General features: G+C 42.0%; 1 protein-coding gene across 5 annotated transcripts in view; it reads right to left on the bottom strand.

The window, feature by feature from the left end:
• zmynd11 (zinc finger, MYND-type containing 11) overlaps positions 1–23,861 on the bottom strand; it is a 44,083-nt gene that overhangs the window by 16,820 nt on the left and 3,402 nt on the right. For 3 of the 5 annotated variants that reach the window (XM_032532326.1, XM_032532329.1, XM_032532327.1), the window contains exons 2-10: positions 23,017–23,152; positions 16,558–16,717; positions 14,683–14,706; positions 8,101–8,262; positions 4,346–4,423; positions 2,871–2,963; positions 1,754–1,841; positions 1,580–1,635; positions 1,157–1,234 (exon numbers count right to left, since the gene is read on the bottom strand). In XM_032532326.1, coding sequence (XP_032388217.1) covers positions 1,157–1,234; positions 1,580–1,635; positions 1,754–1,841; positions 2,871–2,963; positions 4,346–4,423; positions 8,101–8,262; positions 14,683–14,706; positions 16,558–16,717; positions 23,017–23,147 — 870 coding nt within the window. In that variant the 5' untranslated portion in view covers positions 23,148–23,152. The remainder of the gene's footprint in view (positions 1–1,156; positions 1,235–1,579; positions 1,636–1,753; positions 1,842–2,870; positions 2,964–4,345; positions 4,424–8,100; positions 8,263–14,682; positions 14,707–16,557; positions 16,718–23,016; positions 23,153–23,861) is intronic. The other 2 variants (XM_032532328.1, XM_032532330.1) reach the window with 2 other exon arrangements.

The raw sequence follows: 23,861 nt of genomic DNA, 5'->3' as shown, positions 1-23,861 counted from the left end.
TTGTATACTTGTAAAGCTTCTAGCAGAAATAAAAACATCTGAAGGTAAACATACAGCAGCATGGTTGGCACTGTGGCCTTTTGGAGCAATAGAGGAACGATTAAAAGTCTGCACTCAGCTTTAAATGACAATGTTAAAAACAAAGCCAGAAATCTTTGTGTAGTAATGGACTCTGACTTGACTTTTAAAAGCCACCTTAGGACTACAAAGTAATTACAAAGTCAGCCTATTATCACCTTAAGAATATATCAAGGGTTAAAGGACTTATGTGTCAACAGGATTTGGAAAAAATCCTTTTCCTGACTACTGTAGACTTGACTACTGTAACGGGGTCTTTACAGGTCTCCCTAAAAAATGATTCAGAACGCTGCTGCTCGAGTTCTCACTAAGACCAAGAGACTGGATCACATCACTCCAGTTCTCACTAAGACCAAGAGACTGGATCACATCACTCCAGTTCTCACTAAGACCAAGAGACTGGATCACATCACTCCAGTTCTGAAGTCTTTACATTGGCTTCCTGTGTCTCAAAGAATTGATTTCAAAATACTTTTGCTAGTTTATAAAATCACAAAAAATGCATTTCTGATCTGCTACTACACTATGACCCCCCCCAGACCTCTCAGGTCATCTGGGACAGGTCTACTTTCTGTCCCCAGAGTCAGAACCAAACAGGGTGAAGCAGCTTTCAGTTTCTATGCTCCTCATATCTGGAACAAACTCCCAGAAACCTGCAGATCTGCTGCTACTCTCAGTTCTTTAAATCAAGGCTGAAGACCTTTCTTTTGATGTTGCTTTTCTTTAAATGGTTGTTCATTTCTTTAAAGTCTAATTTCCTATTCTGCACTGTAACTTTTAGTCTTGTGTTTTATCTTTCATTTTTTAAACAGTTTTTTTGTAAAGCAGTTCGAACTGCCCTGTTGCTGAAATGTGCTCAACAAATAAAGCTGCCTTGCCTCACAGCAAGAAGGTACCGGGTTCGGACCCCGGTCGCCCCGGTCCTTGTGTCTGTGTGGAGTCTCCCGTGTCTGTGTGGCTTTTGCTTTGAGTGTCTATGATAAAGCGCTATATGAATGTAATGTATTATTGTTATGATTAAAACTGTGTTGCTGCAGCTGTGGTCTGGGCTGATGAGAGCAGGTTTGGCTGTACTCACACAGGGGTAACAGAACCAGTTGTCTGGCCGGGCGTTCGACAGGTAGAAACAGTTCTTACACAACAACAACTCATTTAACTGGAAGAGAAAAGACACGGGAAGGGAAAAGGGATAAGGGACAAAAGATAGAGAAGGGAAAGACAGAAAAGTTAGATGTGCACAAACTTAAGAATAAATCTAGACACAAATTCTAAAAAATTATAAAAAGGAGATGTAACCGTATGAGCTCTTAAAGCTATAGTGCGTGGTTTCTGTCGCCCCCAGGAAGGAATTCTTAATACTGACAACACTGTTGGTCTTAATCAGCTTTTAGCAACTCATTTGGCAATGGCTCGAATGTAACGGGTATTCCTTAGCACCAAAAAGTTACGCACTAAAGCTTTAACAGGAGAATGTGAGAGAGAATAACTAAAACAGGGGTACCTCATGGCATGTGTCGCTGAAGAGCAGCCGCGCGATCTCCGCCTGGTCGCTGTGAACTGACACACACAAAACCAGAGATAAATCACAAACAAAAACTCACTTAACTGGAAGAGTTATTAGTATGAAATAAAACAACGAAATCCCAAGGTGCCATATGTTCAACCTTTGACCCACCTCCATACAAGATGGAAGTGTTGTGAACTATCAGCTGAGCGTCTGCTTTGAACTCCTCGAAGCTTTTATACTTTCCTTCAGACAGGTTCTGGAAGAGAGACAGAGAGAGAGAAGTGAATAAAGAGACAGAAAGAGAAGTGAATAGAGAGACAGACAGAAGAGAATTAAAGAGAGACAGCCAGAAAGAATAAGAGACACAAATGGCCAGAAAGACAAAGATAGACAGCCAGAATGAGAGAGAGAGAGAGAGAGAGGGAAGAGAATGACAGAAAGAGAAAGACAGACAGAGAGAGAGAGAGAGAGAGAGACACAGAACGAGAGAGAAACAAAAGACAGAAAGAGAGAAAGTAAGAGATAAAGAGAAAAAGACAGACAGATAGAGGGAAGAGAATGACAGAAAGTGAAAGAGAAACAGACAGAAAGAGAGAGAGAGAGACACATAAAGAGAGAGACAGACAGAAAGAGAGAGACACAGACATACAGAACGAGAGACAAACAGAAAGACAGAAAGAGAGAGATAGACAGACAGAGAGAGGGAAGAGAATGACAGAAAGAGAAAGACGGACAAAAAGAGAGCAACGCAGACACAGAATGAGAGAGACAAACAGAAAGACGGACAGCCAGAAAGAGAGAGAGTAAGAGACAAAGAGAAAGAGACAGACAGATAGAGGGAAGGGAATGACAGAAAGCGAAAGAGAAACAGACACACAGAAAGAGAGAGACACACAGAAAGAGAGAGACACACAGAAAGAGAGAGACACACAGAAAGAGAGAGCGCGAGACACATGAGCTTAATGCCCCCAGGAACTGCTAAAAGCTAATCCATCATACTGTAAAAAGTTAAGGTTTTAAACTAGAAAGAGTGTGTGCAGGGATGTTTAAATCTGACGGTCTGAGTGGATTTGTGTAAGGGTTCGAAACAAAAGCTTAAAATCCTAGAAAGGTCCATCAAAAAATGATTCGATGAATAAATTAACGAAATAGAAAGAAAAAGACAGACAGCAAGTGATGATGGGAGTTTCCAGGGGACCCTGGGCATGGGGGGGGGACCCTGGGCATGGGGGGGGGACCCTGGGCATGGGGGGCCCGGGGGGGGGACCCTGGGCATGGGGGTTACCTCCTGGATGTTTGAGACCTCCAGCGCAGTGTGGATCAGCCGTTTGTACATGGGATGTTTAGTGTCTTTGCCTTTCTTGTGCAGGTCCACGGCCTAGAAATGTAGAGGAAGGATAACGATTTAATGCCACTTTACAGAGAGGGGGGGGGCAGTGTTAGAGGGAGGTAAAGGAGCCGAGACACATGGAGGGCAACTGATGAGATTTAATGCTGTTTTTATAGGGAGCGGTGGGATGAAGGGAGACGGGAAGGAGAGAATAAGAGAGGTAGGGAAGGGTAGTAATGAGATTTAACACAACTTTAATAGAGAGGAGGTCGGAGAGTAAGAAGAGAGAGAGGGAGAGAGAGAGAGCAGAAGTGGATGAAAGGGTGGGGTAATGGGAGGAGAATAAAGGGGATATTCGTTCCTAATTACGAGGAGGCGTGAGGGTTTTTGTGGGTATTTATACTAGTGGAATATTTTAAAAGAACACAGCAGAAGCAACAACCACAGACCACACAGACCGAGAAGAGGACTGAGGCACGTTAAAACAAGCATAAGTCTTGCAATGGAGAAAATATAAGGTGGATTTTGCTTTTTGTGAGAACAATTACCCCTATTCTCCACCGGGAGCGTCTGCCCTGCGTCACGGAGGCGCCGCGACCCCCCCGCCATTAACCACGGCCATTCAAGTCATCGGTTGATGATCCACCACCGCGTGCGTGAAGCGGCTATCCGCTCTGCTTAAAGAGTTAACTACCGTTTTTTTTTAAACCTGGACCAGGTTCGAGCCCTGTTCTCCAATGCTTTGGTGTCTGAGTGACTGATGGGATCTTTGACCTTGGTCCAGTATTAAGCCTTGTGTCGGCTTCCTGTCGACCGTGCTACTTTTTGTTTTTCTGGGTCAAAATGTAAAAATAATAATTAATTGTGTTCACTTTTGTTGCTTTTCGACATTTTTGGCACTTTTTTCAATGTTTTTATCACTTTTTTTCCCACGTTATATGTGTCACTATGTGTTTTTCCCACATTTAAGCCATTTTCAACGTTATATATATATATATATATATATATATATATAAAAAAAAAATTCAAATACTATTGAATAAAACACCTAAATTCATAGTATTCAAAGTAGTGAACTGATTATTTGTTTTATTTGTACAGAGTGATGCAGGGAACCTCCACGTTATTTCTTTTGACAATTTGTTTGAAAGAAACCCAAATTTATAATATAGAAACCTTTTTGAAAACGTGTCAAATTTGACCCGAGGACAAAAGGAGGGTTAAGCGAGCGAAACAAGCTACAATGGAAGTTAATGGGGCAATTGTCCAGTTTGTATTTACCTTGACAAAAGTGCTCGTTTCGCCACCGACAGACTCAGATTAATAGTCTAAGTTAGACCGACCCTAACCCTTGTTGCAGGTTTGGGAGTGGGAGGTTTGATAAGTTGAAGGCGGATAACAGGTAGAAATAAATGTTTGTGTGTTCTCACCCTCTCCTTCATACGCTGGACGATGAAGCGCAGGTATTTACTCATCTCCTGTTTGTTCAGGTTCTTCTTTTTACTGCCCTGCAGGTTGGAAAGAGGGATGATGTGGAGAGAAAAAATGTTTATTCTCAAACATACCAAAAGGCAACAGACTGTAAGAGGAGACAAGGAGTGAACAGAGAAAAAAGGAGGGAATAAAGACAACGAGGGACAGAAACAGGGCTTCAAACAAGTGAGGAACTAAAAATTGTCTTTCTTTATCAGGCGTCTCTCTTGGCATACAAACTTACAGCGAGCTCCAACATTAGTTTGAATGATAATTTTTGACTACCAACATATTTTGTCTGCTTCTGCGGACCATTGATGTCTTAAATGTCATGAAAACAAGACTACGTTGGAGAAAGAAGAGAAACAGTTAACTCAGCAAGATTTCTGCAGGTCAAACCAAACTTATTTGTCTCCGTAGACACTGGATAATTAAAAGAATATATATATTGTAATCTCTTTTTATTAGGAATAACCCCTTGAGATGCAGCATCTTCCAGCCAACCAGGCTCCTGGGCGGACCAATCACAACTGCTTATCATATTTGGGGCGGGCTTAAGAGGACGACTGACAGAGGAGTATCAACGCACAAGGCTCATCAAACTTTGAATTAAGATTCTGTTACTCTATTGCCTATTTTTTCACATCTTATTGAACAGTTAGGCTGTAATTGGAGAGTATTTGCACCTGTCCTGCTTGAAAAATGGACCAAGCACCTTCCCAACTCCTACGTGTCACTAAGTTGTTTTGTTGCTCTGATTGGTTGGATAGGTCTATTGCGTAGAAATTGAAAATGAACAGAGAGGTTCCAGACTAAATTGCATTCATGAATTAAGTCTGCCGATGCCAGGCAGGATTATTACCGAAAGCTTAGTAAAAATGAGCAGGCGAAGACGACTTTAGACAAAGTATCGCTGTAGTGGCAGCATGGGAGAATGAAAGGAAAGACCCCAACTTGTAGAGAAACATCATACAGGTACATCCAAAATAACTAAATCCAAAGTCTGACACAAAGAAGATTGTTAGGCTGCAGCTTCAAATATCATCTCTTAATTTATTTTTTTAAAGATTTAAAACCATGATTGGGTGAATGGCTAACCTCCCCCGATATCTCTTCCTAACCCTAAATCCTTCCCTTAATCCTCAAAAAAATCCTCTGAAGTAATGAGGACGAGACAGAATGTCAGAAAAGTTGGCATAATAGCCATTTGGCCCGTAAAAATCGCTCCAAAACTTGTCTAATCTTGTTTTTTTTTGCTTAACCGCAATGAGGTGCTAACATTAGCATAAGCTGACATTAATCAACTGTCAATATTATGTTCATTTAAGAAGAAAAAATACAATGTTTTTATGATTTTTAAAGAATCTTGGTGCCACGGCCCGGTCTGTGACCTCTGGATGTTCCTGTGTTTTCTGTTAGTTAACCCTGTCTGTTTTTCCCTGTGTCTCCTCCCCTGCGTGTGTGGTGCCGTGTGTGTGTGCGTGAGTGTGAGTGTGTGTGTACTCATCACCAGAGACGTGGCTCTACAGGCTTAACCAGGCACACCTGAAACCCGTTCCCAATCAAGCACAGTAAAAGAAACCCGGTTGTTTTCTCATCTCATCGCCAGATAGTTTCCGCTCACCATAAGACAGCTCCTCAGGCTTTATTCTCCAGTGTCTAATTCTCTAGTGAAGAACTTAACTTTGAGTCTTTGTTGTACTCCGCTGAATCTAACTTCACCTGCGTCTCTCTCATCTCCAGCACCTGTCAACGTTGAGCCTGCCTGTTAGCTCATCTACTGCTGTTACCCGCCACATACCCCACACCACCTGAAACTATCTGTTCACATCACGACTGTCACCTCATCGCCTTATTTTCACTCTCAGCTTTGCAAGAACAGAGGTAAAATAAAATTGCTAACAGCTAAACCATTGAGTCTGTCAGAATCTGCTACTAAAAGTCATCTGGAACACTTTATTTCATAGGTTGTGTAGTTATGTTCTTACATTATTTTGGGTCACATAACAGTGATATAAACAAAAGATGTATCCTGGAATTCATTCAAACTAATGTATCTTAATGTGTTTCTTTATTTCTTTTTTTGTGACTGAAAGAGACAATTATATTGTACAGCAAAATTTGGAATTGTTACAGCTCTAATAGTCTCCCATTGCCAGACCTTCCTCCACAGCGCCGCGGAGGAGGGTCTGGTTAGTCCACACAGCTTTCCGGGATGGGAGAAAACGTGCTCTGGTTTAGTGGCATTTCTTCACACCAATTACAATCGTCTTGGGTGACAGGCACAATGGCCGCTCCGCTTGCAAAATAGCCTCGGCAAGGATGGAACGTGTGTAGGGTTTAAAAGTTTTTTTAGTCATGCAACAGAGACCTGGGGGACCATGTAACCATAGTCCTCAGATTGGACGATAGTCTAGCTAGCTGTCTGGATTTACCCTGCAGAGACCTGAGGACCAGGAAACCAGAGTCCTCAGTTTGGCAGATAGTCTAGCTAGCTGTCTGGATTTACCCTGCAGAGACCTGAGGACCAGGTAACCAGATCCTCAGATTGGACAGTAGTCTAGCTAGCTGTCTGGATCTACCCTGCAGAGATCTGAGGACCAGGTAACCAGAGTCCTCAGATTGGACAGATAGTCTAGCTAGCTGTCTGGATTTACCCTGCAGAGATTTTGAGGCCCAAAAGTAACCATAGTCCTCAGATTGGACGATGTCAAGCTAGCTGTCTGGATTTACCCTGCAGAGACTGAGGACCAGGTAACCATAGCCCTTTCAGATTGGACAGATAATCTGCTAGCTGTCTGGATTTACCCTGCAGAATCTGAGGACCGGGTAACCAGAGTCCTCAGATTGGACAGATAGCAGCTAGCTGTCGGATTTACCCGCAGAGATCTGAGGACCAGGAAACCATAGTCCTCAGATTGGGACAATAGTCTAGCTAGCTGCCCTGGATTTACCCTGCAGAGATCTGAGGACCAGGTAACCAGAGTCCTCAGATTGGACAGATAGTCTAGCTACTGTCTGGTTTTACCCTGCAGAGATCTGAGGACCCGGTAACCATAGTCCTCAGATTGGACAGATAGTCGCTAGCTGTCTGGATTACCCTTGCAGAGATCTGAGGACCAGTACCATGTCCTCAGATTGGGACAGATAGTCTAGCTAGCTGTCTGGATTTACCCTGCAGAGATTGAGGACCGGGTAACCATAGTCCTCGAAATACAGTTAGAAGGTTAGAAATCAACACAATCCGCATAAAAAGAGGAAAATTCTGCGAAAATTTCCAAGAACCCCTTAACACAGGGTGGCAAAGGGTATTAACCAAGTTAAATTTTAGACTTTTTAATACCAATTCTAAATGAAATTTAAGACCAAACTTATGATGGAAATACAAAGTGGAAATATACAGTAATCTTTCCAAGTAAACACAAAATTAACAGAATGGTAAAATGACAATAATCGGTTGAGTTTGAGAACATTGACTTAATGTGTGTACTGTGAAAGCATAACACAAAAATGTAAGTGCTGTCCTAACTTATATTATTACAATATTTTCAGAACATTTGGGTCCCTTGAACAAATGGTTAAAACATCAAGTGAATATTAAAAAAAAAAAAAAAACACTGTTCCTTTTGAACAAAAAATGATGATCCCCAAAGCGGACCGTGGTAGATTTGGACTACAGCTGTAGTAGCCATTTATGAGAACACAGGCTTACCCTGCAGGCGACACACTGCCAGTGGGATCCTCCGTCTCTGGGCTTGAACTCGTCCGCCAGACATTTGAGGTGGTAAACCCGGAAGCAGTTGTCGCACGAGAGGACGTCGCCCGGTAGGTGACACTCGAAGCAGTACCAGTCGTGGCTCTCTGCCTCCCACTCCTGCACGGAAGACACAGCAGAGCAAAAGTTTGGGTGACCCCCCCCCCCCTCCAACCCGCGAACCACAGCGGGAGGGGAGGAAACAACTTTATTCTTCCTCCATTCTTGAATTAAAACTAGCTCTGAGGTACAGATGCATGATGATGGTACTCTGGTCGTCAGGGTGTTTCAGGGTTGAGCCCACATCACCGAAATCAACCTCCTCCTCACTCAAAAGAAGAAGAAAAACTGCCTCTGAAAAACACTTTTCAAATTTGTTTTGACTGTGTATGCTTCTTAAATTGATTTATCTGGGGAAAAAAGATTAAGTAAAAAGTGTCAGGTTATGATGAAGCTAAATAAAAAAATAAAAAATTGGTTGGTATCCTTTTTAAAAGGGGCTATGAAGTGTATCCAAAAAATGAAATTTTAAATTACTACAGTTGCAAAACGCCTCAATCCAACAAATCCTGGTACTGCATAGATTAAGATTTGATAAGATCTGGTAGCATGACTGTTATATCTACGCACACACTGTGTATTAACGCAACTTCAAGATACTCCATATCATTGAAATTCTACAGGAAGTAATACATCAAATGCTGGGTAACCTCTCGGCGACCAGCCCAGAAAAAATAAATAGATTAACATTCGTATTGCGATTGAAGCTCTACAGATAAAATCAATTATTCTTTTTAATTTTTTTTTGTAATGTGTGAATACTATCACAAGGGGAAAAAAACCACATTTTACATATTGTGAATCGTTTTGTTTTAAATTGAGAATAGTTTATGACTCAAATCGATTTTGAATCGACTCTTGAGCCTAAAAGTCGATATCGAATCGTGACATTTTCTGAATAATGATTCCTCAGAAAACATCCAAAAAGTAAACACTTGCGTGAAATATATTGTGGTTTTAGCTGAGTGGCTAATGTTAGCTTGCTGGCCTCTAACATTAGCTAGCTAGCTACCAATGTAAATCGAATAACAAACGTAATTACACAGGGGGGGCAACTGAAGCTATTTTATCCAAATGACACTCCATGAATAAAACTTTAATGGATAAACCCATCCGTTAAAGGATATATTTTAAATCGGCAATTGTGTTAAACAATGAAAACTACAACTCCCCTAATGCCACTTCACGTCATCAAGTCTGTTTACATCCATTGTTTTGATTGAGACCCCCTAGCGGCAGATATTGCATATTGTACGTTTAATCATTGTAATTAAAAAGGTATTGGTAGAAAACCCGGGTATGATACTTAGTATTCCTATAAACATATCAAGCAACGCCGAGCCATAGATTGCATATTGTAATGTTAAACAGAAAAACACCACTATAACCTGCCTTTATTCTGTGAGAATTAAAGGTTAAGGTTAAAGGTTTCCATTTGTGGCAGGAAGATACTGAGTGGATGAGAGTGGGCGTAAATTTGACAACTTATTTAATGTATTCTTTAATCCAAATACATACATGTTGCAGTGGTAGTTTTCAGTAAGAGGTTTAAGTCAATGCCACAGAGACGGGAAGCATGAACCGCTTAAAATTCAACTACTTATCAATCTGTCAGGAGTCCAACTCCTCCCACTCACAGTCTGGAGCGACTCAGTGGGGGAGAGCAGGAGGGCCGCCCAATAAGAGCAAGAGGGAAAAAAGGTCTATCTTGATCTTTTCTCCACGTGTTCAGGTTTGAGCTGGAGGAAGCACGTTAAAATAAGCTTATAACTGCAGTGATGGTCTGATAAAGAACAGTCTGAGAAAGAGAGGTTGCTTATCGCTGTGGTTTTGATCACAGAAGAACATCTCACTGCACGCTGAATGCCTCTTTCTAAATAACCCTGATTTGCATAAATCTTAAGCGAGGGTGCACACTGCAGCAGCAACATGCAGACTAAAAACAACGTGGACCCCTCAGTCCCAATCATGGGAAAAGAAGCCCATACGTAACCATAAATAGTCACGGAGAACAAAAAAGGAGGGGGACAGCTCCGACGTCCCTGCTGCCAGCCAGACACAACACCAGATCAGACGCAGGGCCCGCCAGGAGGAAGCACGCTACACTCAAATCCAGCGGTTCTTCGGGGGACTCTTTTAAAGAAAATCTAAAACCCTAACCTGCGGCACCAAAAGCAGTCAACCTAGGGGAAACCCTGTCATGATCAGATCACATTCCACCCCAAAAGGCTCCTCACGTAGAGCACAGCACATATTCTCAAATGATCAGAACTAAAAAAAGGGAAATGCATCGAGGTCACAGTTAAAGCCCATCCAGGTGAGAAGATACTCCGAAAACTATCCACAGATTCCTCAAAGGACTTCTATTTTTGTTTTATTTTTAGAGCGTAAGAGACTCTTCACCCACACAAACATTCAAGAACACAGAAATGGTCCTCGTGTTCTGTTGAATGTCAAGAGGCACTTGACTATTGTTTGGGCTGCCTGATGGTGGCTGACTTCAAAAGGCTGGAGCTGGAGTTTCAACATTGGAGCGTCGGGGATAGAATTGGGTCCAAGCAAAAAGCTGATAACAGCGACATGAGAAGACATGAGACGGTTTCTCCCTGCCAATGAAAGACCTGCAACCAACGTTCAAAAGTCTAGCAGCAAAATCTAGAAAAAAAAAGAAAAACAGACTTCTAAAACAAACCCATCTGTATATGGGTTTAAATCACTTCTCTTAAAACATCCGTTTAATACCTCTGGGCATTTGGAGAAAGAAAAGAAATGAGCCTCGACTAAAAGCTGCCAACAATGACGGGGACTTGGATAGGGACAGGTGGAGGAGTTGAGGCAGCCAGAGAGTTGGCCATATTTCCCCACTGCTTTCCCACTCTGGTTAACAGCTCTGCACCGTCTGTGTCAAGCTGAGACTCGCCAGGCTGAGCAGCAGGGTTAGCGTGCCTTCCAAAAGACGTACACAAGAGCTTCATATGAACATTAGGACTGTAAACAATACACCAAACCCACGATTAGTTCTGGGGCGCTAGTAAACACATTAAGCCCCGGGGAAAAAACTCGGTGTTGGTTTGTAGTCAAATTAATTTTGAGCAGCACATCACAAAATTGTTCATCATGTTTTTATCACTTAGAAATATAGCAAAATTCGACTATTAACTTTTAAAGATACAGGGCCCTTACACCTTATCTCATCCCGCCCGGATTATTGCAATAGCCTTTTCACCTGTTTAACTCAAAATCTATGATCGACTCAACTGTCCAAACTCAGGTGCCAGGCTTTTAACAGAACAAAGAAATATGATCACTTACTCCTGTTTGCTTCATTTCACTGGCTCCCGTATGGTTTCGATTGACTTAAAATTCTATTGATCACTTTAAAGCTCTTCATGGCCTTTCGCTTGTTAATCTCTGACCTTTTACCATATACACAGCACGCACCTGAGTCTCGGCAGAGGTCTGCTATCTGTTCCAGAGTCGCGAATGAAAAACTAAAGGGACAGAGCGTTTGCTGTCAGGGCCCGAGGCTTGGAACAGCCTGCCCCGGGAAATTCAAGGTAGCGAGTCAGTGAACTCTTTTAAGTCGCTCTTAAAACATACTTTATAGGAGAGCCTTCCGTCTTATTGACTTTCATTTTACCCCTTATTTTATTGATTTAAAATATTTATATTAACTGTATTTTAGTTTTTAAAGTTTTTATGCTTTGATTTGTATTTGTTAAAGATTTTAACTTGTTTTTTAAAAGTGCTCTCAAAAAAATTATTTTATTATTTTATACGATTTTTTTAGCCACGATCGGGGGTTTATTTTTGCAACGATTTCTTTCCCCTTTCAACCCCAACAGAGACCTTTTTATTTGTATTGACTATTTCAAACGATTGATCCAGCTTAAGCTACTCAAAAAAGGGTTTTGATTGAGAAAAGCAAAGCTGGTTTAAAGTTAACATTTTTGGGGGTCATAAATTAGACATAGTTCAACACCCCGGTTTTTTTTAAAATGATTTTTTGACCACCCGAACAACTTGGGCTAACCCCAAATTCTCAAAAGTTAACTGAAGAAAGACCTATCTAATGGTCATTTTGCTACTCAACCCCCCCTTCTGCCCCGTCTCCCGGGGGAAAGGGTTTTAGCGGAATGAAGGACCTTTCCCCCCTGCAAAAAAAATAAATCCTAAAGGAAACACTGCCCTAACAGTAATTTCATGATGTGGTAGCATTGGATCTGGACATTAAGTGAGCAATGTCCCATTGTAGCGTTAAAATAATATTACCGACAGAAGTGCAACTGCCGACAAATTACTCAGCTAATTAAATACCGGACAAATCTAGTTACTTAGTCTAATATTGACATAAGTCCTGTTATGTCAAAGGAGACATCTGTAGACAAGGACATCTCTGTATAAAAATCTAACAGGACAAAAACGTTATGCTTCCATGGTGTCTCATGACATGTATCGTCACATCGCTCTGCCCCATTTCGGGATTTCCTGCAGGAAATTGGTTAACCAAGATGGTAAGCCACACACATTAATTATCACGTTTTAAAGGCTGTAGTTCATACTTAGAAACTGTTCATGATGTTAGGGGAGGTTGTCTCAAATGTGGAACTTCTGCACTATATATATATATATATATATATATATATATATATATATATAAAATAATAATAGCACTGTTTTCACACAATTCATCCTTAAGTAAAATGACTGAGGAGGTAAAGATGAAGACCGTGTTTGAACAAAGACGTTCACATAACTGTCAAAATAAAGGGTTAGTAACTCAAATAAAATGTGTAATAAGAGTCTTGTTAACAGTGTGTGTGGTTACTGCCAAGTGCTTCAACACAGATGTTCATTATCATGCAACACAAGAGCGCAGATTTAAATTAGTTTAACTTTTAAACTACTAAACTACTAAATTCCCCCTTTTAAATATGCCTAATTTAGGTTATAAATTTCCAGATTAAAAGGTAATATTATTCCTGGCAAACCTGGATTTACTCCAATCAGATTTGAGGCAGCGCATTTAAAAACTTCAATCCTTTTTATTTGTTTATTTAAACTAGGGACACTGCATATTAATGGACATTTGTCAATACACCAAACTTATCCAAAAGGCTATCTTTCACCTGCAGTCCCTTGACAGATTGTAACAAGTCACCCTAAAAAGTAAAATTACATATTTACATAAACAACATAACAATTACAATATATTATACATTGGGTAGAAGTGCTATTTTTAAACTTGTTTTCAAGAATTTGACTCGGCTATCTTAAATGTCAGTGTTGAAACGCTGTGGTATCTGTTTGAGGAGTAAATATTCCTGCGGTCAACACAAGGACCCGATCCGGCTGGATTGAATCCAGGACCCTGCGGAGGGAGCGCTGCCTCCGTCTAGCAACTGCTCTACGTCGCTGCCCGCGTTCACATTCAAACTCCGTCCACTGAGTAATAATCTGACAGAACCGGTCGGTGGAAAGGCACAGAGAAGACTAAACAACACAACCACATAAACCACAACCACACTTCCTTCCCCTTCCCGTTCCCCCGCCTCCACCCTGTGTAATCAATTGAAAATGACGGGTGGAAAAAAAGAAAAATACACATGCCAGACAGAAGTTAAGAACACGGCAGAACACAACCCCCCCCCCCCCCCCCCCCCCCTCTGAGGAGAACTACAACTACCAAGACCAAAATACTACAAACGCACAGATGCTTGATACCAACCTGCGGCTATGCTTGCATTGCTTGTCGTCTCGTTCAATTGACACTAATAAGTGTTCAAGCGGAAATTTACACTTGATATTTGACTCTAGTTGGCAGCGTCTGAAATGCCAGGACTGGATGCAGCTTTGAGCTGCACAAAGGGAGCGTTTACGTTTTTAAAAATCAAGCAACGGCACATCTGTAGATAAGCAGCGAGCCCATATTTCATCAAGATCACTGTTCACTACCACAAGAAATGTGGCCGTGTAGACGCAGCGCTGCATTAGACTTTCATGAAGCTTTTTTACAGCAGAACTGAATGACAGCGAGTAGCTTCTGGCAGTTTGATAGAATGTACTGTAGGCAATTTCCAAATGGAAAGCTGACACGTTTTCCTCTTGTTTGTGTGTTCGTTTTGTTTAAGGATGCAGCGAGCAGACTCAATCTCAAGCCTTGCACAGTGCAGGGAGACTGAATATCTCGCCACTGGCTCAGAAGGCTTTCCATACAAATTGAAACATAGCCTACAACTTTTTGAACTGACCAGAACATACTCTGCGCTGTTTTAGTTTGTCTGCAACCTGCATGAAAAAAGATTCACTCAAATCCCCGACAGCACTGCATGTGGCAGAGCCGATTTCTCACAGAATGATGTTAGTTGAGAGAGAGTGGTGGGGGAGGGAGGGAGGGAGGGAGGGGAGGGGGGAGAAAATGAAGGGATCAGATGAGGGGAAAAAACACCCTGATTTTGAAAGTAACAATGCAGCCCTTACCTTGCTTCCCTCGGCTTTCGGCTCCTGTGATTGCAAGTGATTCAGAGAGTAGTGTTTAAAAGTCCTGCTGCTAAAAACAACCTGAGCTCCGCTGGACATCGGACAGCCTCTTGTCGTGACAGAGATTCCTTTTCAAATCATATAAATATGTTGTGGTGACACCACAACGGTAAAGACAGACCCATTTTTTTTTTTTTCAATTTTGGGCCTATTTTTCAGGATATCCATGACTAATTTTCTGGCCTGTAACCATAACAAATAACCTTGGATTCAAATCTTATCTGCAAAATGTACCTTGAGTCAATAGAAACTGGGACATGTGTTGTACATGAGCAAGTCAAATCCACAATCTAGTTCCCGTTAGGCTTAGTTTGTTAAATTATTACTATTCGGATCATCTGTTATTTCTGTTTTTCCTGCAGATTTCTTTCTTACAAACCACTTGTGAAGCTCTTGCAGTATAATGGGTAAAGCATAGCAGATTCAGCCAAGGTGTTAGCACCGTGCTGCAAAAGGCACTGGGATTAAAGCAGCCAGCAAACACATGTTAATGTGGCACTTGCACAGTAATCCATTAAGTGCTCTCTGCATTTCAAATGGCAGAAGGCATGAGGGTTGTCCCCAGGTGGTGCTGGGAAGGGACCGCGCTACTGTGGCAGAGACAAGTGAAAAACAAGGCTACACTGTGAACTAACAAGGGAAATAAGAGAACATGACAACAAGGACTTTACATGAAAACCAAAAAAAAACCCATTAAAATCACAACGCTGCACAGCAGAAGGCTGCCTGAGCGGGTCAAAAGATGATACAATTTCATATATATACAGAACTAAATGTGGAAATCCTCGATTTGGCCAAAATATCAATCTTTTTCTTGAACTTCTCTACCTCTCCTCCTCCACCCTCCTGTAATGTCTGCGTACTGTGACTCTTGTTAAAACTGTGTTCACACTGCGAGCAACTTGACAGATGGGCGGCTACACCCTGACAGAACGTGTGTGCTGGTCTCGAATACATCATCACTGAAGATGGGTTCTGCATTTTTCTAGCCAAACGTGTTTGGTTTTTTTGTTGCTGTGATCTTTATCGTTGGTAGTGCAGTATAGCTACGTGGACGATTTAATTTCCATTCACTTCTTTTTCTTCTCATATAAATAATCATATTGTCTGATATGCTTCTCAGTTAGATAATAAAAAAAACTGAAGCTGAAAGCTGGAATCAAGAAAATATTATATAAAGAATTTAAACAATCCTGACATTCCCTTAAATGACATTGTTAACATGCAGCCATCCTACAATACTTCTATTCTATTTAGTGTTATAATTGTTCAGGGAGCTGCCAACAAGTAGTCCAAATGATTAAAAGACAAAATCGACTATTTTATTAGCTGGTTAATCGCAAAAATGTAAAGCTTTCCCCTGTCCAATATCTCAAGTTCCTCATCTTACATTACGGTAACTTGTTGAGTTTGGACTGTTAGTCAAAAAAAAAATGCTGTAATGTCATCACACCGGGCCTCAGGAAACTGATGGGCATTTTTCACAGTTCCCTAAAGAATAAAATAAAAAATAAAATCCCATCCGATGGGACACGATACATCCTGTTGGCCGTCAGAGGCCGGTGAAAGCAGAGGTAATTAGTTGTTATTGAACAGGTTTCCTTCCAAAATTCAGCTCTTTTGGAAATGTTGGACTTCCAGTGAATTCCTAAGCCCAATGTTGCTCGCAGTGTGAATACACAGGCCCCGACGGACACACCACCCGGTAAATATTGGACATACAAAAGGACCAATCTGCTCTCTTTTGGAGCCCGATAAAACATATTATAGAAACAGGATTCACAGTTCACTGTGTTAGGAACTGGATTAACGTACCATCTCATCCCCGGGCAGCCAGTATCCCTCCTGCTCGATGCCGGCCTTGGAGCCCTTGCAGCCGACGGTCAGGGTCTCCACCACCAGGCCGTCCTTCACGGCCAAGCTCAGCTGTCGGGCAGTCTCCTTAGGGTGCATGCCAAACACACGGCTCAGGTACCTGGACAGGAGGATGAGAACAGGAGTAAAGAATGAGCTGTGTGTGTGTGTGTGTGTGTGTGTGTGTGTGTGTTGTGTGTGTGTGTGTGTGTGTGTGTGTGTGTGTGTGTGTGTGTTAGCCATTTTCGTGTGTGCCATTTACAACTTGGATTGCTGTCATGAATTTTAAAACACTTAAAATGGCTGCTCAAGACGCTTGACATCCTTGAAACCAGCTCTAATGACCGTGTGCAACAGAGGTGTCAACCTCAGTTTCACTAAGGGCCACACTGGAAAATGAGAATCGCATCAAGGGCCACATGTAAAGTTTATTGACATGCTTTTATTTAAGAGAACGTTAAAGAAAGCGTTGGGTGTCTGAACCAAAAACAGTTGGTAGCACGATGGCTTGAGTTGGAAAACGCAAAAAGGTGCTTTTATTTACAAAAAAAGTGGTTAAATCTTTTTACACAAGGTTTTCACTAGCAAGGTTTCTCAAAGTTCCACATCACCTGGCTGGATTGTGGCCACCCTCAGAGTGAGCCCCATGCTTAGGTGACTGTATTTTTGCATGTCTCATAGAGTCTTCTCACTTACAGTTTGGGCATCAATCACATTGAAAAAAGTGCCCAAAAAAACAGGTGGGAAAGGCTCCAAAAACTTGAAATATGCGCCAAAAAAAAGTCTTAAAAAGCACCTAAAGCGTCTGGAAAGGCATCAAACATGACGGAAAAAGCTCTAAAAACGTTGATAAAAATGTAAAAAAAATGGCAAAATGAGAAAAGTGAAAAACTAGTAAACTTACTAAACGGGCCGGATCAAAATCTGTGAGGGGCCGAATTTGGCCCGCGGGCCTTGAGTTTCACATGTGGTAAAAATGATCGTTGGTCAGGGAGCAGGCATTATATATGGTCAAAAAATGACTTGCCTCCCAGACTTGTAGTTTATCAATACCATTTTCAATATAGTAACAATACCGCGAAGTAGGCCCGCACGGTTAATCGTTATACAATCACGATCTCGAGTCACAATTTAGTTTTAATAACTTTGATTTTCTTTGTAATTAAAAAATATATATCATTTTTATTTTAAATGACTATGATTCTCATTTCATTTTACGAGCAGACTGCATCACAAACGCTACTACTTTCTTCTGTGAGATTATAAAATATGTTTTAAAGCGCTCCTGAGCGCTGCACTGCTCTCCCTTCTCTTCAGTGAAGCCTCCGTTTACGGGCGTGTGTCGATGTGCTATGGGTGCCAAAGAAAACCTACGTTTGGTACTGCCATTTTGTTTTGTTTTGTCATGGTTCATATGTGTAATTAACATTACCCTTCGTGAGAAAATAAAATCGTGACAGAGAATCGTGATATCAATTCTAAGCTAAAAAAAACAAAAAAAAAACGTGATTCAGGTTTTCCCCCGAATCGTGCAGGCCTACCCCAAAGCTCTGTAAGCTATAAATTATACCAGCCGTGACAGTCTATTTCTTCTTCTACAGACTCTTTACTTTAGAGAATGTCTTTCCTCATATCTGGAATAAACTCCCAGAAACCTGCAGATCCGCTGCTACTCTCAGTTCTTTTAAATCAAGGCTGAAGACCTTTCTTTTTGATGCTGCCTTTCTTTAAATGACTGCTAATTTCTTTAAATTTCTTATGCTGCACTGTAACTTTTATTCTTGTGTTTTATGTGTCCTAATGTTTCTATTTTGTTTTTAACTGTCTATTCATGTGTTTATTAGTTTTTAATGCTTATGATTTTTAACTGTTTGTACTTGTGTTTTATCTGTTTATCTGATTTTATCTAAAGCACTTTGAATTGCCCTGATGCTGAAATGTGCTCTACAGATAAAGCTGCCTTGCCTTGCCTTGCCTTTCCTACCCAATTCCTCCTCTAATGCAGCCCACCATTTTTAAATAATGGCCAGTGAACCTGGTCATGAGCGAGGTCCTGGATCCTCTACTGAGGCCGACAGCCAACCAACCGAATGTGTCAGAGGGGGAATCAGCTGAGAGGCCGTATTTACTCCGGAGTTACGATGGACAGGCCTACAGTATGTAGGATGTCGGTGAGGTGATCACAAACCAGACTGGATGACTTAAAGAAGAGATGTTAAAACCAGGGAGCCCCGACCAGGCTCATCCAGACCCCCCCCCCCCAGTGAACAAATGAGGAACCTTTACTTGTATCAGGCTGTTTTCTGGAGTTACTGTGAACACATTTAAAGTAAAACGACATTTTTCTGTGTGGGGTTGCACAGAATTGATAACACAACTTTACTTAGGAATGTCTTATCGTGGTAAGGTCACATGAAAAGTTTAACACCACCTGGCTTTAACTGGCCATTTCAGTTCAGGAACACAAGTTTTATGCTTTTAAAAACAGTTTTATAGTAATCAAGTAGGACTAAACAGTCACTATTATTTTATCGTTTTATCCGTAAAATTTCAGAAAATATGAAAAAGGGCTATCGCACTTTCCCAGAGGAAAAAGAGACACATTTGAATTGCTCGTTTGTTTCTGACAAAAGTTGAGGACTCAAAGAAATACCCAGTTAACTATCATAAGACAAAGAAAAACAGCAAACATTTTGGGTCTCCAAACCATCTAATGTTTGATATTAATGATTTTTTTTTCTAAAGACTTAATATCAAATTACACACAAGTTAGTTGCCACTTGATTGTGTCTAGTTGTTGGGTGACATTAGGGCTGGGACGATTCGCCGACGTAATCGATTACGTAAATGCGTAATGTGGAAATCTAAAAACAACATGGCTGCCTCCAGCAACAGCGCACGTAAGGATTCCTCGCAACAACACGTTAAGGAAAAAACTCGCACGTGGTCTTCTTAAGTGTGGGAGTATTTTACTCTTAATGCCAACAACAACGTGGTAGTTTGTGGTAAAATGATCCCTGAGTCAGGAGAACAGCAGAAAAACACCGTAAGTTCTGCTCACCTCTGCCTCTCCAGGGTCTCCCTTAACTCCCCCATATACAGGATGTCCTGCACTGACTGGAGGGTGAGGTGAACTGTGTGTCTCCTTGTGGTTGATCTTTTATTGATATTGTACAGGGTTATTTTGTAGTATGTTGTGAGTGACTAGGCATTATTTTGTATCTTTGGTACTCTCTCATTACCAGGACTGATCATTTTGACTATAAAATGTTAACTAGAAGTAACAAAAAGCAAAATACTCCATGAATGTTACAGTTGGTAAAACACACGCCAGGTTATGTAAATTAGCACTTAGCTTGGTTAATGATTAACTAATTTAATAAGCAGCCTTTGACCGTGCCGTACGAGAAAAGTACAGTTTCATTCAAATACAGTTACATCTCCATCACGTGAGAGAGTGCGGTTAATTATTTGCCGTCTCTTCTATTTCCTCAAAGCCAGAGTCATCCCCCTCTGGGCCACAAAGCAAGTTTGGAGAACTGAAGCCAGAGTGTGAAGGTTCAGTGAAGGGTGGAGGTGTGTGGGAGAGCTGGGGCTATCCGTTGCACGCCCGCTGCTGACTGTTGCCAGGACAACAGCCGCTCGCCGCCGGGTATTGATCTGGCCGGCAGCCAGCTCCAAGGCGCTCCCCAACTCGCCGTATATGAGGTGTGCCTAGTGTTTCATTAAGCCCGTCTGCCGACTGACCAGTGAGGTCTGCTGCAGGTGATTGGTCGTCAGTTCGCGCTGTTTGAACAACATCAGATTCACTCCACGGATAATGGGGGGGGGGGGGGGGGGGGACTTCATTTCAAGAATGGCAATGAGTGATTGACAGCTGGAGAAAGTCAAAACTCCAACAGCTGTCAATCTGATTGCAGCCCAGTATGGCTCAGCAGAACATTAATGTCTTGCCTTTGCGCCAATACACACGCACAATAACACCATCCATCCATCCATCTTTGAACGCTTATCCGGTATCGGGTCGCGGGGGCAGCAGCTCCAGTAAGGGACCCCAAACTTCACCTACCCAAGCCACATCAACCAGCTCCGTCTGGGGGATACCGAGGCGTTCCCAGGCCAGGTTGGAGATATAATCTCTCCACCTAGTCCTGGGTCTTCCCCCGAGGCCTCCTCCCAGCTGGACGTCCCTCCACCTAGTCCTGGTTCTTCCCCGAGGCCTCCTCCCAGCTGGACGTCCCTCCACCTGGTCCTGGTTCTTCCCCGAGGCGTCCTCCCAGCTGGACGGGCCTGGACCACCTCCCTCGGGAGGCGCCCAGGAGGCCTCCTCACCAGATGCCTGAACCACCTCAACTGGCTCCTTTCTACGTGAAGGAGCAGCGGCTCTACTCCAAGCTCCTCTCGGATGACTGAGCTTCTCACCCTATCTCTAAGGGAGACGCCAGCCCCCCCCCCCCCCCCCTGAGGAAACCCATTTCGGCCGCTTTTACCCTGGATCTCGTTCTTGCGGTCATGACCCAGCCTTCATGACCATAGGTGAGGGTAGGAACGAAAATTGCCCGGTAGATCGAGAGCTTTGCCTTCTGGCTCAGCTCTCTTTTCGTCTCACTACACTAACACCAATGCTCGACAATTAGTGGCTTAATCGTTAATTATATTAATCAACAACTATTTTAATGACTGCTTAATCTCTAGTCCAATAACACCCAACATTCTCTAGTTCTAGCATCTCCAATGTGAGTTTTTACCGATTTCCTCCGTTGTATGTCGTAGGAAATTTGATATATTTGGGTTTTGGACGGTTGGTTGGACATGCACAGCAATTTGAAGACGTCATTAAGCCATGTCTAACTATTTTGAACACTTCACTAATCAATTCTATAACCGTGAAGTTATTTATCAAGCACAGATGACGGGATTCCATCTTCTCACACGTTTTTAATGCCTTTCTCCATATGATATCATTGCTACTTGCTGTCATTTTATACACTAAATTATCTGTTGATTATGTTAAAACAGTCCCAATAAGTGTATTTGTGAGTTATTCAGCAACCTTCATGAACGGCCCTGAGTATAGATATTTCATTTTAGGGCTGAAACGATTTGAATAACTGGAATAATTTGATTACTAAAAATCCTTGACGCAAAACTCTTTGCCTCGAAGCTTTGTTAACACAATGTAACCAACGTCGTGTACAGCTGTGTTTCCGACGATCATTACTGTCGCACGACGGGCTGACGCTGCCGTAAAACACACGCCGTGAAGACTGACGGCGCAGGTTATAAAATGGAGAAAGAGAGGGAAGTTGGTGAGGGGCTAAGAGACGAGACAGGCAGAGAAAATGACAAAGTTTCGAATCACTTCAGGCTAAACCCCCCCCCCCCCCCCCCCCCCCCCCCCCCCTTAAAAAACACTGGACAACAAGTCACTCAATTACACAAAGTAACGTTAACGTCTGCATGAAGTCTCTTGTCCATCGTTTTACACAGACTACAGCATGCTACTCTGCAAATTTACTATTGCTGTTTACTTTAAAGCAAAAGCATTTCTTATCCGATTACTTGATTATTAAAACAATTGATAGCTGCAGCCCCATTTCATTTCAAGGTAAAAAAAAAAATAAAAAAAAAAGTGATTTCTGCAGACACAAGTCACCCTGCATAATAACCCCAAAAGCCTGGGAAATGGTTCCTGTTGAACACCTTGTCAACATATAGTAGGTTCAAGTAATGGCACGTCTGTGTGTGGAGCTGTTTTTCTCCCCCCCCCCGGTCATCACCGTGCCGATTTAAAAAAACCTCTTTAAAGAGGGAGCTGTCAGGGAATACACGTATGAAGCCGAAACCCATAAAAAAGGAGGTTAAAGATCCTCTTTCCAAACAAAATTCCTTATAAAAAAGGACATTGAATTTTCACCTCCAATACTCATTAATGTACATCACCGTGGATACGTGGGCCTTGACGCACGCCATTTACTCAAAAGTTGAAAAATCTCACACGTCTCTCACCCCTCTCACTCTTTTCTGCATCTCCTGCCACTTTGTTGTGCAACAAAAATGTAAAAGTAGTCACCACGACAACAGTTTCCAGTGACTAAATGTCCCTTTCCAGTGCTGTGAACTGTACAAATAAAATCCCATTCAACTCATCCGTATTGGGCTGATTAAATAATACTTAAGGAACACGTATTTTAAAATCATAGCCGATGAATTCAGAGCATCCTGCATGGCGAGATCAGTGGGAAACCATGTTTTTGGATTTAGTTGAACTAACCCTTTATGAAAGGAATCCTGTAACAGGTGTAGACTGTAGTCAACAGACAACGTGCAGATGAACCAACCCTTTCCAACGTTTACAGACAGCGTACAGACGTGCCATGCAAGACCCAGGGCATCATATCCGTCTTGTCGAGGACTTACTTTGAGATCCTGTCCATGTTTGCGATTTGTTTCTGGTTGCGGACGACCTCGATGGCCGCCCACACGTACTGGACCACCTTGGGGTCCGCCTGCCTCTTCTTCACCACACGTGACATGACTTCCTTATTCATCTCAACTGTGGGGAAACAAAAGAAAAGGAAACAAATCAGCAGATGTATTTTTCTTTTGTCCTGTGAATTTAAAGTTCAGGTTCAAGTGTAGTTTTTGTAGGAGTTGTGGTACCAAAATTACAAAGAAACAGAACTTAAGAGAGGCTACATTTCTAATAGAAGGAGTACTACAAGTTAAAGAGTACCAGTGGTACCGTTTCTAGTGATGACAGCTGGAGTTTAAGCCTTAACCCTTGTGTTGTCTTCCCGTCAACCATTAAAACCATCGCTTTTTCCGACATTTATTTCACTTTTTCAATGTTGTGTGTTCTTTTTTTTGATGTTTTTTCCAGTTGTATGATATTTCTAATGTTGACATTTTCAGCACTTATTTAAAACGCGCATTTTTTGTGATAAAAAAAACTTAAAACGGGTCAAATGTGACCCTAGGACAACATGAGGGTTAATATAATAGTAACCTGTGTTTCCCATATTTAGCTTCTACTTGGGTGCACCGTCCAGGTAGATAAAATCTGAATTACGTTGTATTTTTTACAGCGGCCTCCGGCCCTTCCTCCTTGTGAAGTCGGGGCTCCACATGCATGACAGCGTCCTCGCTTTACTTCAGGCTAGTAGCACGCTGCTGGTGGTCTTGCAGTGGGATTCACTGTGTTTAAAAACCGCACAAATGCCCCGGCCACACATCATTTATCAGAGTTCACTTGTTACCCCTGT

The sequence above is a fragment of the Etheostoma spectabile genome, chromosome 12 (genome assembly GCF_008692095.1).
Source record: "Etheostoma spectabile isolate EspeVRDwgs_2016 chromosome 12, UIUC_Espe_1.0, whole genome shotgun sequence".
Taxonomy (NCBI): Eukaryota; Metazoa; Chordata; class Actinopteri; order Perciformes; family Percidae; genus Etheostoma; species Etheostoma spectabile.
Note: the sequence above shows the minus strand (reverse complement) of the source record. Positions and strands in the feature narration are given on the sequence as shown.